At 40.1% G+C, this 16,112-nt stretch overlaps 2 protein-coding genes across 7 annotated transcripts in view; one reads left to right on the top strand and one right to left on the bottom strand.

Annotated features, from left to right (window-relative positions):
- Positions 1–80: 80 nt before the first annotated feature.
- On the top strand, positions 81–10,841 carry MKRN2 (makorin ring finger protein 2). The gene is made up of 8 exons (XM_062586010.1): positions 81–180; positions 684–812; positions 2,159–2,337; positions 3,095–3,399; positions 4,883–5,097; positions 6,882–6,992; positions 9,852–9,996; positions 10,667–10,841. Exons 1-8 carry the CDS (start codon positions 155–157, stop codon positions 10,808–10,810), a joined length of 1,254 nt encoding a protein of 417 aa, XP_062441994.1. The 5' UTR covers positions 81–154; the 3' UTR covers positions 10,811–10,841.
- Positions 10,842–14,757: 3,916 nt separating this feature from the next.
- The window catches only part of RAF1 (Raf-1 proto-oncogene, serine/threonine kinase), a 79,686-nt gene continuing 78,331 nt past the window's right edge, over positions 14,758–16,112 (bottom strand). For all 6 annotated transcript variants that reach the window (XM_062586005.1, XM_062586003.1, XM_062586007.1 and 3 more), the window contains one exon: positions 14,758–15,915. In XM_062586005.1, coding sequence (XP_062441989.1) covers positions 15,775–15,915 — 141 coding nt within the window. In that variant the 3' untranslated portion in view covers positions 14,758–15,774. The remainder of the gene's footprint in view (positions 15,916–16,112) is intronic.

Below are 16,112 nucleotides of genomic sequence, written 5' to 3'. Positions count from 1 at the left end.
AATAGCGTCCCCTCCGCTGGCTGGCGAGGGGGCGGGAGCGGGCGGCGGAGGGAGGCGCCGGCCCCGCCTCGCCTCCTCCCGGGGCTGAGCGGAACCAAGGGCGCGCGGCGCGGGGAGCCGGCCGGGCGGCGGCGCCGGCGGGGCGGGGGCGAAGATGAGCACGAAGGAGGTGACCTGCAGGTGAGCGCGGCCCGGCCCGGCCCGGCGCGGCGCGGCCCGTACCTCCCGCGGCGCGGCCCGGCCCGGCCCGGCCCGTACCTTCCGCGGCGCGGCGCGGCCCGGCCCGGCCCGGCCGCTCGGGGCCCGCGGCCCACGGTGACGACGAGGTCGCTGCCCCTCGCCCGGGGCCCGTGCGCGCCCCGCGGCCCCGCTCCGGCAGCCGCTCCGCCTTCCTTTCCGCGGCGCCCGCCGCTCGGCAGCAGCTGCCCGCGGCCTCGTAGCTGGCCAGGCGCGGCGGCGAGCACCGCGCGAGGTGCCGCCGGGGGCTCCCAGGCCGGCGGGGGTGCAGAGGGCTTCGCAGCTGCTTTTCGCAGCGTTTCCCGGTAGAGGGTTTCCCTTCTGAGAAGGAGCACGGATCAGGCTGGAGCTGGAAGTGCCATTCGGAGGTTCCTCTGGGAGGTAAACCACTGGTAGCCGAGCTCATGTGAAACAGATGTCTGTGACCATAACTGCTTCTCCCTCAGGTATTACATGCAAGGAGTGTGTCGGGAGGGAAGCAAGTGCCTGTTCTCCCATGACTTATCTACAAGCAAGCCGTCTACTGTCTGCAAGTACTACCAGAAGGGACAGTGCGCCTATGGAACTCGGTGCAGGTAAGCGCCGTACTCTGGGGCAATACTGGGTTCTTCAGAACTGGAAATAATGTTCATATGCGGTAGGCTTTAAACTCCAGGGAATGGAAGATCAACAAAGGATGAAACTTCTAAAATGATAAAAGGCATGAAATGATACATTAAGTGATGGATTTTTTTCCCCCCTCTGCCAAAACCAGCTTATGAATGCATTACAATCTGGCTCTATTTTAGCTTCATCAAGTTATCTTACCTTGTAGAAATTAAACTTAAGGTTTCAAGTGTGTTTTCACCCAGTTCTTGGTAGTATTTTAAAAACTACTAAGTATTGAAAACAGAATCTTTGATGTGTACCTTTGCACAAATAATGTTTGATAGAATTGTTTACTTTTCATATTATTGAAGTAGATGGGAGTGAGCAGCATTTCAAAAGTGCTTTACTCAGTTGATGTGAACAGGAGATCTCACAGCATCATTGTGTTTGCGATGGCTTAGTTGTATTTGGTTCTGGATTGGAAGATTGAATGTTAGTGTGTTCTGTAAGCTCCTTTAGTTGCTCAAGCTGAATTAATAGTTTATTATTCATTGGGACTACGTAGTATGCTGACTGGGAAATAGTGACAACTGCAGAGTGTGCCAGTGTTACTCCAGTTGCTTTGTTGGTGTTCAGGGCACTTGATGCATGTAAGCTATTCACATGTATGGCAAACTTGTGGGAGCTACGTACAGGGCAAGAAACAAATATGGAGAATCTGCTTGTTCCCTTCAAAAATATTCTAGGACATGTTCATGGCTTTACTGGACCAGCCTTTTTATTGCACTGATTGCTTCTGTTCTATTGCTGGAGTATCTTTCCAGAGCTTTACTGTATGTTCTGAGTCCTTTCCTAGCCTGGTTCAAATATTGCATCTTCTGCCTGTGGTGTGGAGGCATAAAGTTTATGTTACTGCTTGTAAGGCGAACAGGAGAGATCATAAAATGTCACTTGTTAAAGCACAGTGTTTTGATGTTGCTTCCTTGAGAAATGTCAGCAAACCTGTTCATGCGAGGGAATGACGAAGATCTTAATTTATTATGCACTATTATGCAATAACGTTTTTGCAGCTGTGCTGCATGTCTCTGCTGAAGAAAATATAGGTGTGCTCTCAGAGACATCCATTTTCTTAGGTGTTTCAGGGAGCCTAAGAAACCTTGTGGCCTGGCTTTGAAAGGGACTAAGCTGTTAAGTCAACTTCTTGTCAAAATAACCCTTTTTTAAAGACAACTATTCAGTTTGATTTTTGTTAAATAAAGGCAAAGACCTATCTATTTCCACTGTGCCCTGAGTTTAATCTTTGTAGCCTTTATTCTGACTTTCTCTTTTGTAGATATGATCACACCAGACTTCCTGCATCGGGGGGTGCAGCAGCAGCTGGTCCTGTGCCGCCTCCCCTTTCATCAACAGCACTGCACAATCCTCGCCCAGCGCACAGCGCACCAGTAATCAAGAGCAAACTGCACGAGACTGGCAAACGGGAAAAGAAGACATTAGTGCTCAGGGACAGAAGTGAGTACTATGCTAATATTCCTGCCTCTGATCTTTTATAGGAGTTAGGTAGTTTTCCACCTCTAATTAATTAAAATTCACTGACAGCTAGAGAGGTGTAGTAGAGGTGTAGTACACCTTCCTGCTTCATAAGACCTCTTTTCTGTAAAGACTGATGCCAGTCAGTAGCTTTTAACCACATCAGTTTTAACTGGCTATTTTTTAACCTGGTGTTCCCCGAAGGACTTTTTTCCCTTCCCACCCCCCCATGATTCCCAGCCCCTCAGATTTTCTTGTGCCTTGTGTTCTCAACATGGAGGCATTTGAAGTGCTGAGAAACTTGACTACTTAATGTCAGGCATTGCCGTGTGGGGGACTGAACTAGCACTGAAGAGCACAAGCACAGGCACATTCTTCCACACCTCCGGACAGGGGAGCCAAGCCCCCCGTCACTAGCATGTCTGCATGCTTTCCCCGCCCTGTGTCTCCCTGTTACACCTGATGTGCCAGTTGCCCACATGTGAATTTGAATGATGTTTGTTCTATTTGTAAACGGAAGACAGCCAAAAAAACTTATATTTGGGTTTTGCTGTAGGCAGTTTGATTGTAAAAGTTCTTGTGATTTGTGAGTGAAAGGAGCCTAGAAATGAGAAAATTTAATCTGAAGGAAATACATTTTTTTCTAACTGGCGATCATTAAAAAGAAACTATGTGAAGCTTCATGTGTGAGTTTTATGCTGTGCCTTGAATGGTTCATATTATGCTTCTGTTTCTTAAGATCTGTGTGGCTTGAATGAAGAAAAGCAGAAACCCAGTGCCACAAGTGATTTGGTATGTTGCAGTGACAAAAATGATAATCTGGAAATGAAGCCCCATTCATATTTGGAAGCTATCTGCAGCGGACTGGAAGATCCAGTAGCCGGAAGTTCCTATGTTGATGGAGAGCAGTTATGCCCTTATGCTGCAGCAGGAGCATGCCACTTCGGGGATCGCTGCCTTTACCTCCATGGAAGCGTGTGTGAAATATGTAACTTGCAAGTACTTCACCCTTTTGATCAAGAACAGAGGAAGGCTCATGAGATGGTAATGTTAATGTGAAATCAGTGTGAAATCTATGTTGTGTGCTAAGACCTGTTTTGCTTGCTCTGAAATCCAAAGATATGTTCTGCAGAGTAGCCTGTTGTTCCAGAGGGCTTTTTTAGTTTGTCAAGGTATAAAATGATTCTGAGAGAGGCCTGTTCAAGCATCTGGGACTTAGACCTATTGGTAGTAATGATGCAGGTAGCCTCTCATGGCAACTTCTTCCTCTGCCTTTTATCCTAATGGGAATCTTGCCTCCAGCCTTCTCCAAAACACCCTAGAACTCTGTCTAGAAAACATCTTTTGTAGTTTCCCAGATGTCTTCGTGCTATGTTACGTATAGTGGGGGGAGGAAGTCTGGAGGGCTGGTGCTTTCAGAGAGAGCATCCTGCCAATCTCCTGAGTCACCTTCTTTAGCGGTCCCAGCTTGGTGTGGCTGCTTTCAGGACAGTGTAAAAGAGGAACAAACTGAACAGAGGACAGAGATTTTTGGAGCTGAACTTGAGGTAGGAAGGCTGGATAAGGAATTTGTTGTGTGAAGATGGGCTTGAGGGTCTGCTCTTCTCTCTGCTTGTCTACCTGATTTGGGTCAGGACTGATGAACAGGCATTTTCAAGATGGAGGAGGAAAAGACCAGAAGCTTTAGTGTAAATTTTAATTGTACAGAGCCTGGAGTAGAATCCACAGGGTCTAAATCTCAGCTCTTGTGCTGTCTGCAAATTCTTGCAGCACATGCAGTGGTAGGAGTGCTCGCTTCTCCGTGGAGCTAGTTGGTACCCGGCAGGTATCCTGTCACTGTTGCTGTCTTCTAGTCAGCTGTGGAAGCAGAGATGCGTGTTGGAGGAGAAGGTGCAAATGTCAAAATGCTGCTGTTAATGTAGAATTATTTGTGTATTTTTTAAAAGTCTCTTAAGTTTACATTGTCAAGTCCTGCGTGTTGAAAAGCAAGAGTTAGTTAAAACTATGCAAGTATTGCCACCAGCTCACCTTAGTGTTGTGAAAGTAAATTGATTTTTTTTTGACTGTCTCTACTTGGATACTGTGAATACTCTAAGAAAGATAGTAGAAACAGACTGTAATCCTTTATATAGGGTAAAGCTTATCTAGTATCTCAGTAAAGAGGAGTATAGCCTTATGCTAAACAGTTTTATCTTGAATGTGGCAGCCATTCTGGACCTTGAATAGATAGTTCCTGGGGGTAGATGAAGCATCTTGTGTGTAATTACTGTTCTTTGATAGAGATGCAGGAAGAGGGCAAAACAAGGGCATTCAGGCAGCCTTATTTCTGAAGCTGAGGAGAATGCTGGAGGACTGGAATAGGTGATCGGGCTTAATATTCTTAAACTTTTATTATGATAAAGGATAGCAATGATATGCTTAATGTTCTTTGTTTTTCCTTTAATACATTCTTTTCATAGACACTTGTTTTGCAAGGATCAGGCTGGTATATGGACCATAATAACCAGTTATGTGTCTCCTGTGACAGATGTGTATGGCAGCATTTGAGCATGAGATGGAGAAGGCCTTTGCCTTTCAGGCAAGTCAGGACAAAGTGTGCAGCATCTGCATGGAAGTGGTGTATGAAAAGCCATCGGCCTCTGAGAGGAGGTTTGGGATTCTGTCCAACTGTAATCACACCTACTGTTTGTCCTGCATCCGGCAGTGGAGATGTGCCAAGCAGTTCGAGAATCCCATCATAAAGTAAGTTCATGTTAACCAGATTGTTCTTTCTGTGGCCCCTGAGCGAGGTGGACTCACTTGTGTACTCTGGCTTTGCCTGGAAATAAATCTGGTCATAACAGATTCTGTAGCTGTAAGTATTAACACAGCTAGTTAGTAATAAGATCTGAGTTTAAAAAAATTCTGGTTCCAAGTGCTGGAAAGGTGCAAGACTTTAGAGTATGGCTACGCAAAGAACTAGTTTCAGGACTGGTATTCAGGTACTCTTTGGTAACAGTTCACGTATATGGTGCTGTCTTGTAATAAATGTGAAGAGCTTGACCTTTTGTAACTTACTCTCTCATTACATTGATGATGAGGAAAATTCATGCACATGGACTGTGAGGTAGCTGGGACCTTGTTAACTTGTGCCCTTCCCTACTCCACAGTAACCTGTTTGCAAAAATGTAACTTTTTTCTGTATGCTTAATTATTGGATTTTCTCAAAATTATAGCTTACTCAAGCTAAATGTCCTATTGATCACACATTTGTGTGTTTCTGACTCAATGACTTTGTCTCATAGAATCAGTAAGGTTGGCAGGGACCTCTGGAGATCATCTAGTCCAACCTCCCTGCTCAGCAGGGTCACCTAGAGCATGTTAGACAGGGTTGCATCCAGGCAGGCCTTGAATCTCTCCAGAGAAGGAGACTCCACAACCTCTCTGGGCAACCTGTGCCACTGCTCTGTCACTCTCACAGTCTCCTAGCTCTATAAAATGTATTCTAAATATGCTCCTCTTAAAATACCCCTCTATTTCTTATCTTAAAAGTCCAGTTAGGGCGATTTTTCTTTTGAATACCTCTTAGGAAACTTTCTTCACTCAGAAGGTAAGTACCCTGCATCAAAGATTGGAAGTATATACAGTCCTTACCCAAAATAGACTTTTTGTTACAACCTCCATTATAAATTAAATTGTAGTATAAATTTAATTTAAGTGTAGTAATTGTGTATTGGTATAAAGCACCTGGTGGGTTGGTACTGAGACCTGCTGTTCACAGTAGTGGCTATGATTTTTTTTCTGGAAAAGATGCACTTGAATCAGATTCGAGTATGGATTAGATATGAATACAAGTTTTTAAAATATATTTTTACATGTCTTCAAAATAGCGAACGTGCCAGCGTTTGTGAAGCTCCTCTAAAGGAGAGACTTGAATTACCGGTGAAGGCACTGCCTGCTGAGAGAGGTGTTTTACAAGACTTACTGGGGTGGGGGAGGGAGCCTTAAAACCTTTCCCAAGCTTGCTGAGGTATCAGAAGTTGCATATCTGATTCATGATCTAGTTTCTAATGCACAAATCCATCTCATAAAACCACCAAATGAGCAACTATTCAGTGCTGGCAGAAGTCAGACCACATTTTGGAAGGCTTGGAGACCCTTCTTTTTTGTTACTCATTTGGTTTGGCTTGCCTCTGAGTAGGAGCTGCAGCACTCACATAATAATTAACTAATACGGTTTGTTTCTGAGTACTGGGACCCTTTAGCCATGTTTGAGAAATGCCTGTTACTTTTGTCCAAATCTTGAAACAAATGCAGGCTGGATCATTTCAACTGAAACATTAAAAAAAACCCAAAAAACAAAGAACAACAACATACATATGCTTACAACATACATATACACTACTGGTCTGTGAAACATTGCCTGAAACTTCAGCATGACAAAACCCTTCCCTTTTAGCGAGGAAACTACTGTTATTTAGCTAATCTGTTAAGGAGTATGCGCTCAGAAGGTAACAGAGCCTTGCCGTTTGTCTTGATCCATTTAGGTCTTGTCCAGAGTGCCGTGTGATATCAGAGTTTGTCATTCCTAGTGCACATTGGGTGGAAGACCAGGAGCAGAAAAATAAGCTGATTGAGGCATTTAAGCAGGGAATGGGGTAAGTTCATTAACTACAAGTACTATTTTTACTGTCCTTAAGATACTCTAAGACTTAGTCAATCAAAATGCATTTCTCTTTAAAAGTTCTTTACACAATTATGAACCATTCTACAGAACATCATTCTCTCTTAGAAGCACACCATTTTTATTTAGCTTTGCAATTACTGTGCAAAATTCTGTCAAAGGTCTGTCATAGTTGTAGATTAGTTCTGATCTACTGTGGTCTGAAAAGTTTGAGGCTATTTCAGTCCACTTCCTGAAGCTAGATGTGTGTGTTTTGTACCATCTGTAATGCCAGGCCCTTCTGTAACTAAGGGAAACAAATAGGGAAGGAAAATACAATTTTTAGGCTGGCCTCTTGAAATACAGGGTAATACTTCATAAAACTTTTGTAATGTCTGCTGGAAATGGGGAAAAAAGTATTACATGAATTCATTTCCTTTACTGTCTAATAAAGATCTGCCTTCTTGTTAAGAGCATTGGAGAGTTCAGCTAAAGGACAGCTTTGCAAATCTCTGCTTGCCTGGAATATGTAAGGGTTATTTAGATCACAAGGCAGTAAAATACCATTACCTCTCTCGTTGCCCATTTCTTTTAATGGTATAGAAGTAGTGTGTGTTTGTTTGTTTGTGCTTGAACTGAACATGTAGTGACTATTTTGCAAAAGGTTGTGTGGCTTTATTCTATGATGTGCACTAAACCTTTAAACGTGCTATATGGAGCGTCTCTTATGGAACAAATATGCATTGCTTAACTCTGTGCACAGCTGTTACCACTAGCTTATAAGCTTCTTGGAAAGCTTTAAGTTTCTGAAGTCATCTAGCAGAAAAATTGCTGAAAGCGTAACTACACCAGTAAACTTTAATTCAGCCTTGTTTTGTCTTTTATTCAGGGGAAATATTTGAACAGTATCATTCACTCTAAACTGAGGATCTTCAGATACTGTTTATTTGCAGTATCCCATCCCTCTTGTGTTTCTGTTGTTATAAATTATTAAGGAATTTGAAGGTAATGGTTTTTGTGTTCAAAGTTCAGTGCAGTTTTAAAATGGCAAATTTTAAAACTTTTAAAACAGGCAAGTGTTCTAAATAAGGTAACCTTTATTAGAATAGTGATGTTAGGTAATGTTACAAGTTGGATTTCTGGCTCTTGTCAAACTCTTGTTTAGAAGAGAGAATTAAAATACATAAAGGGTTTTTGCTTAACTGCAGTAATGCACTGTGTTGTATGCATAATTTCCTGTGCTTAAGTTCTTTATGAATAGATCTATGAGTAGTCAGTTTATGATGTGGCATTACACGGAATGAAAAAAGTGCTAATAACAATGTTCATTACAGGGGAGTCTTGAGCTAAAAGCAGGGGTGATCCTAGCATTCTGTTCAGTAATGGGAGTGGAGGCTTTTCAACAGAGCCAGTTACTAAACTAGCAAAAATACAAATGCAACTTCATTAAAATCATGCTTGTGCGCTCTGTTGAAGCTGTAGACTGAATATGATCAAAGCAAAACATCTCCCAAATGGGGCTAAGACTTGCAATATTGCAACCTGAGAGAACAAAACATGGCACTCTGGCAATTCTTGTAACCATGATTCTTAGTTCTCTCGCTTAAGTACTGGAAATATGTACCTTTCCCTCTGTTTTTACTGAGGGTGGCATTGATTTCCACTCTCTCTCTAGTTTGATTACCTTCCTCTCCTGCAGATATGCCCTAGCCCTGCTCAGTGCTGACCAGCAGCTCTGGCTGCCCTGAGCCCCAACGAGCTGCAGCCCTGTCTGACTCTCTGTGCCGTGGGTCCCTGGGCCTGCCCGTGGGGCTGGGCCAGGCTGAGCAGCCCCAACCCCTCCCCATCTATTTGACTGGATTGTAATGAAGTTGAGTACTGGAAACACTTTTACTCAAAATGTCTAAGTTAAGCACGGTCAGGACATGCTTGCAGGTGAGTGGAAGGCCAGGCCATAAATTCTTATGTTCCACAGGATTCACAGGATTTCTGTTGTATTTGACCATGACTCCTATTACAATGTAGAATTTGTAAAAAGTGGTTAGGAATGTTTAAACAGGAGGTTGTTCAGAAAAGTCAGACCTAGAAGGCTGGCAGTCACAGGCCACTTCTAATCTAAGACCAGTTTTGCTTTTAATGCACTGCCTCTTTTGTTGTTGAGCTTTCTTGTTCATTTAGTTGCTACTTGACACTGTATCTAGGTCCTAAGAATCATTTTCACCACTACTTATGTATTAAGGTTACAAATTAAATAGTGATTTACCTGTAGTTTCCTCCTCTTTTTCATTGTAGAACAATCCATTAACCTTCACCCCCAAAGTACTGCTATGAAAGAACAGTGCATGATTAGGAACACCTTTATAAAAACTGTCACATAGCCAAACAGCTTAGTTGAACAATAAGGCTGATGGAAGCTTCAATTAACAAACGAAGAGTATTGTCCCAGCCCTTCCAGGGGAGGCAATGAGAGGAACTGGTTCATAAAAGTGAACTGGTAGAAAGTATAGAGGAGGAATGCTAGAAAAATAGCAACAGATTTGTTCATTATGATGAAAATATATCTCTGCATTATAGATAGCATTCTTCAAGTATCCGTGTTCTAAGACTTTTAGATACTAGGTACTGCTGTCTTATGTATTCCCTTGTTCGCTTTTAATTATTTTTACCATTTATTTTGACTGCTATCAGGAAATAGTAGAGCAAAACTCTTGGAGTGTTAATGAGTGCAATGCCTTGCATCACTAAGTTAAGGACAAGATAAGCAGCTGTGGAGATACGCCTGAGCAAGGGGAGTCTGAGCTGTATTTACCTTCTTGCTACCTGAAGGTATAACTCTCTCTTCTAATCAAATCAGGAAAAAAGCTTGCAAGTACTTTGAACAGGGAAAGGGAACTTGCCCCTTTGGAGGAAAATGTCTTTACCTTCATGCATATCCAGATGGGAGGAGAGCTGAACCTGAAAAACCAAGGAAACAGCTCAGCTCTGAGGGGACTGTGCGGGTAAGGGAATACTCAAGTCAACTGTAATTAAAAACACTCTTAGAATATAAAGTCATACTTCTCTAAGTTTGTGCTTTATAATAAACATTTTAGAAGTCAAGAAAACTTCTCTCAAAGGCAAAGGTGTTTTATTAAGGATGGGAGAAGTTACCTTTCATTTAAGAGCACAGTGTTGGTTTGGTTTTTGTTTTTAAACCAGTCCTTCTAATTGCAAACTTTTCTTCAAAGGAATTCCACAGTTAGAGCTTTCACCTATAGTATTAAAAACTAATCTCATTTAACTGGATACAGCTGTTAGTATGACCAGCTGAAAAGGTTAAAACCATTTCAAATATTTGCTGTTCCTTGGCCAATGTTCTGAATGATCCAGGCTGGTGTAGTACTTTAAAAGTAGTTAAATACAGCTCATTAATATTAGCTGGGTTGACCTAAACTATTATTCGCATTGTAACATTAAACAGTGGTTGTCACTTTGAACTTAATTAAACAGCAAGTATTGTGGAGGGTGCTAGTAAATACTAGTGCAAACACAGCTTTTGAGTCTTATCTCCAGACATAACTTTTTTTTTTTTTTTTTTTTTAACGAAGCAATGGGACTGATATGGGAAATATTGTGATTAAAAAGTGACAAGCACTGGTTCATGCTAAATCAGATTTTCTCCTATTCCAGTTCTTCAATTCTGTTCGCCTCTGGGACTTTATTGAAGACAGAGAAAGTAGGACTGTGTCCAGCACAGATGATGAAGTAACAGAACTTGGAGAACTTTTCATGCATCTTTCTGGGGCTGATGAAGAGTCTGCTACTTCTCAATAAAAAGAACTAAAAGTGCTTTCTTGTATAGCAATCCAGCTATCTATTTACTTTTTGCAGTACAGATGGAATGAATGTGCCCTGTGGTTCACTTGTGGAGTCCTGGTAAATCTTTCAGATAAAATATATCTTAGAATTTTTATTGACATACAAAAACTAAATTGATTGCATGAAAAAATCCCTTAATCCCACAGGGTTCTTTCTTTTGCCTAACATGCTGTCTTGTAAATTGAGTGGTAGTGTAAATACAGCTCTTCTCTTACTCTTTAAAGCTTAAGCTCTTAAAGGCTGTTACTAAATCTGTTTTGGGCTGGCTTTTTGTTTGTTTGTTTTTCCTTAAGTCAACTAACGTGTACTTAGGAATATTAACTAGGAATAATGGTCAGTGTAGCTTTTTCTTCCAACAGGAGATTTAAAGCTTAATACATTATACCTCAAAGTACCTAGAGTTCAAGGGAAAAGAGAAAGCTTACTGTATTCTTACAGTGAGTAATTCAGTAATGGGACCTGGCTGTCAAGGACTGTGCAAGTTTGGGTCCTGCTATTGAATTGTTCTATCTTAATTACAGGACACTGAGAAGTGTCCCCTAGAGCATTTGTTGTAAGGCAAATACAACTATACTCATTAATATATGCAGGCAGAGCAGTGGTACCAACACTGCAATCACAACATACAACAAAATTAAGTTACAACACAGATCAGATTTTTAAACGTATATAATGGGAATAAGTAACTTCCAATATTAATTGCAACAGTAATACTTCAATTTTTGTTCAGTTTAACAAGTTCAAATGTATTTAATGTGAAGGAAAACCTTGGCTTGGGTTAAATGAAGTAGCCAAAATTAAATGAACTAACCAAGACTATTTTCTGAGCTCCTTATATCAATGATCTTATAGTTTGCAATCGTACAAAAAAATCATTTCAATTACAGTAGAAGCAATTTGTTTTTTACGGTGGCTGGTAGAAGCTTAGGCTTTTCCTTTTTTATGTATTTGTAACATATTAAGGTATTTGTCTTTCTGAAACCATAATATATTACTATAATAAATGCTCCCTTTCCATGTATCCCCAGTCACCAGGCACAGCCAGTAGGCACTATTAATAGATGGCATGTAAAGGTTCAATTATTGTCCATAAAAGTAACTCTTAGCATGGCTACACCATAGCTTTTTGTGCAGACTGTCTTTAGTGCTCTCCATCATAGTCTGTCTTCCACTTTTGGCAGCTGGCTACCTTCCAGTGTAACAGTTACTGAGTAGGACTCTTGATTTCCTCCTGCTGATTTGCCTTTTTCTGGTTAAGGACAACAAAGTTAAAGGTACAGGAAGGTAGGTATTAAAGCACATCTCTTCTGAGACAACTTCTGTCCCATGTTACTAAATTGTTTTTCAGTTTGAAACTTTTGCAACCCATAGATTAAAAACTTTGAGCTTCAATTTAAGCTTTGGCTTTTAATTATACTTTGAACAAAAGCAATCTGCTTTTAAGTTCTGTTTTTTAATGTCATTTATGTTATTTATATTAATTTTCCAGTTAAAACTAAAACCTATCTGGACAAAAACTTAAATGCCTACCGAATAATACAGCACTAAGACATTTGACAAGCAAAATACAGGCCTTTTTCAAGCCAATTCAGCGTATAATCTTAAAGTCAAATAGAAGGGCAATTTTAACTGATAGTTAGAAGATGAGACTGCATACCTGGAAAGGTTGCTTGTCTGCATAGGACGTGTTTCAAGACTCGAGCATCTCAGAAAGCTTGACTGTTGAGCAGACAAAAATTCTTTTTACTGTGGGGGAAGAAAATATATTTAAAGTAATAGTAGTTTTGCAAAAAAAAAATCTTTATGGTCAGAAACTAGTTTTTGGGTCACTAGCATAAACATTAAGCAGAACAGGGACCTTAATCTGGGATTCAGACATTCATAATGGTGCTGTTCCCACCACACTGACTTCAAGATTAGTTGCTTCACCTGCTCGCTAGCATTTCTACTCAAAACTGAAGCTGAGAAACCTCCTCAGTGAAAATGTTACATTTCTATAAGGGCTCCCATAGAACAGAGAGAACTTCTACCTCTACTGGCTTCCAAAAACTGAATGTGCAAATTACTGCTCTCTGTTTGGATCTAGGAAGTTTCACTTTTCCCCCAAACTTATTTCTGTCCTAATGTTAATGCTTAGCAATGCTTATTGTGCAGTTAGTTAGTCCTTAGCCAATAAGGATCTATAAACTCTAATTGCTCAACTTTGTTTCTTAAGAGTGGCATATAAAGTCACTATCCAGGGTCTTAGTCTAGTAAGGCACATTGCCATGTAGTTTTTCATCACTAATTGCAAAGGTGAAGGAATATGATGAAATATTACCAAGAAGGAGATTCAGTACCGTAGTATGAACATTCAAGACTTCTTGCCTAGACATTACTTTTTACTCAAAATATTTACACTACTTAGCCTCCCTGCTGAAGCTTGTTTCTAGCATACTCCTGCATGTTTGTCTTGGAAGAGATTAATATTTCCAGTAACAAACTGAGGTGAGTGTGTGTAAAGCACCCACTGGAGAGCCTGTTCTTTACAGCTAAAAAGGATACTTTTGATTTACTTTACCCTGAGGAGAGACATAAAACCAGGTAACAATAGTCTGAAATTGGAAAAGATAGCTTGTTTTACAAAACTGCCTGAGCACTATATTAAAGACAAGTTTTAATGCAAGAGCAATAAGGCTTAGAAATTCAAACTTGTTAAATTCTTCACTTTAACATCTTTCATCCATTTAAACTGATAACTCATAGTGGTAAAAAAAAATCTTGCTTTTATCAAAAATGTTTAAAGAGATACATAACCTGCTTTGAATTCCCCAAACCATTCTCTTTAAAATTTAGAGTTAACTGCTTTCCAATCCTCTTCCTTTTAAAATATTTTCTTACTAACACAGCAATAAAGGGAGATATAAATGAAGTTCAGAGAAGGCTGCAGTTAATAATATTATTAAATCCCATAAAGAACTATATGAACACACTTTTCCTCAAAGTAGTTCTTTCAGCATGCATCTTAGTCACACTCAATTATTACCTAGGGGTTAATATTCTGCCCTTCGTGTAATTTTACATGAAGCTTTGGCCTAACATTTATTTTGAGGACAAAGAGTCTAAATGTAATTTTTTTTTAGTAGGTTTCAGGCTTAATTTCCTTGATTGCTTGAAATTCTCTTTCATAATAGCTTTACGTGTTTTTTTTTTTTTCCTCTTGCTGCAAATTAAGAAGCTAAAAAGACTACTTTAACTCTGTTAAAGGCAGTTGACAACTGCATATGTTAGTAAGTGGGCAAAATTCACAGGAATCATCTCCACTTTGCGTAACAAATATTAAGCAGTAGTCTAGACTCAGACAATGTTGGTTACAGACGTCATTTCTATTCACTCATTAGACTTCAGCAACAACTTAGGATAGCAGCCCCATACAGAGAAGCACATAAAATCCCAAGCTTCCCTTCCTAGAATGGAAATTTGGCTTCCATTCTTTCTCTAATGAACATACTTGAACAGAATGCTATTAAACAAAAGAAATCTTAAACCAAACCACCTAATTTTGTGATCTGCAGAGTTCAGGCATGACAAAACATTCACTTCTAGCTAAGTAAAGAACAGACTTGTGGAAGATGAAATGCAGAGCAAAACCAGTGCAGTTAAATAGCTTGAAAGTACCTTAATATGCATATCTTAAAATGCGCAGATGCTACTGTAAGATTATGACAGTAGAATAAGAACCATCTTGTAATGAAAGTGATTGGAAACATACTTGCATGTTGTCATATCAACTGTGATTTTACAGAAAACTGCTAATACCTAATAACTTTAAAAAGTATTCAGAATGTACTTTTCTGAGTTTTTTCAAAGCTAGATGTATATACAAGTTAAATGTATACTATGTCAAATGATGACATTCAATCTTAAACCTAAAATTTAATTTATTTTATTAAAATAAGATAATCAGAGGAACCTTGGCTTACAATAAATGCATTTTCTCAGGAGCAATAAAAACAAAATTAAAACCCAAATCAGCAAGAAAAACTGCATATGCTCAGTTTCCTCTTGATAGTGCATCTCTCCGATGACAGCTTCAGATGGGATGAAGACTATGCTCATTTTGCAGAAGTATACTGATAATGTTAATTAGCTTTTCTCAGCTACAAAAGCCCATCTTTCCGCACTCAACGCCTCATTGGGCTGCAAGAAACAAGTCAATAGTACCAAAATAAGCTGCTTAAGTTACTGAAGATGACCGTAGCAAGACTGGCTAGCTTCCTTCTCTGAGCAGTACAGTTTAGAATATATTCCATTCCTTTGCAAGAGTTTTTCTTCTATGTGCAAAACTATTGCAAAACTATTGTGTGTTGAATTAGCATTTTAACTTATTTCGTTGGCTTGATGAACGCTCTTAGGCAGGAGCTGCTTTTCAGAAAGTTTTTTTCTTCTTCCCTCAGTCTTGTTTGCAGATACCCCTTTCAGGTAAAACTCCCCCAACTTAAAGTGGCATATGGCATGGAGCAATCAAAGAGCACCATAATGCATTATCTTTCCTCAAATGCCGAGTCAAGCCATCCTTGCTATAAAAATACCAATTTATCAACAAATTCAAATCAATCCAGAAACACTGCCAAAGAAACATCCATCTCTTCCATGTATGGGAAAAATAAGGCTCAAGTGCATCTATTAAAAAAATAGTAATAGATCTCTTGATTATAGTCTGTTACTCTATCCCAGTAAAAGAAATGGTAGAAAAAGGTAATGTGGAGCTATGTCCCTGCAGGATAAGAACTGCAGAAATCCTTAGCAGCTTGTTCTTAAAACTGGGAAGCAGATAATCCTGCTGGCACTGATCCTGTACACTGAGGCATAAAAAACAACTTCCATTATTTCTGTTCCTTTCCCATTATTGGGGAGAACAAATGAAGGAGAGCACAATCCTAAAAAACAGGTAGCCTTGTAGATGTTAATGTGCAAGAATTTATGTCCTCTGTGTGGGCTGCACGATGCAGAGATGGTTCAGAAGCGCTCCGGTTGATTTTCGGTAACGAATGTTGCAACAGTTCAATGGAAGACAGTATCTGAGGAAAACAAAAATAAAGAAAAACCTTGTTAGAAACAGCTACTTGAAAAGTCTTTTTAGTCTTCAATCTTCATTATTTGTGGCTTTAAGCATCTCTTAAGAGCAGCAATATGCTACTTGGAGGCATTTAAAACAATATTCCAGCAGTATGCAGTTTGAACAATCGAACTGTACCATGTCATTGCTAAGAGGAGT

The sequence above is a fragment of the Rhea pennata genome, chromosome 12 (assembly GCF_028389875.1).
Source record: "Rhea pennata isolate bPtePen1 chromosome 12, bPtePen1.pri, whole genome shotgun sequence".
In the NCBI taxonomy this organism is placed as follows: Eukaryota; Metazoa; Chordata; class Aves; order Rheiformes; family Rheidae; genus Rhea; species Rhea pennata.
This window is presented reverse-complemented; position numbering and strand designations above follow the sequence as displayed.

Excerpts from the sequence above, each read along its gene's own strand:
- MKRN2 (XM_062586010.1), top strand. The coding sequence starts at position 155 with ATGAGCACGAAGGAGGTGACCTGCAG. Across the intron at positions 2,338-3,094 it reads ATTAGTGCTCAGGGACAGAA|ATCTGTGTGGCTTGAATGAA; the intron begins GTGAGTACTATG and ends CTGTTTCTTAAG. Across the intron at positions 3,400-4,882 it reads AGAGGAAGGCTCATGAGATG|ATGTGTATGGCAGCATTTGA; the intron begins GTAATGTTAATG and ends CTCCTGTGACAG.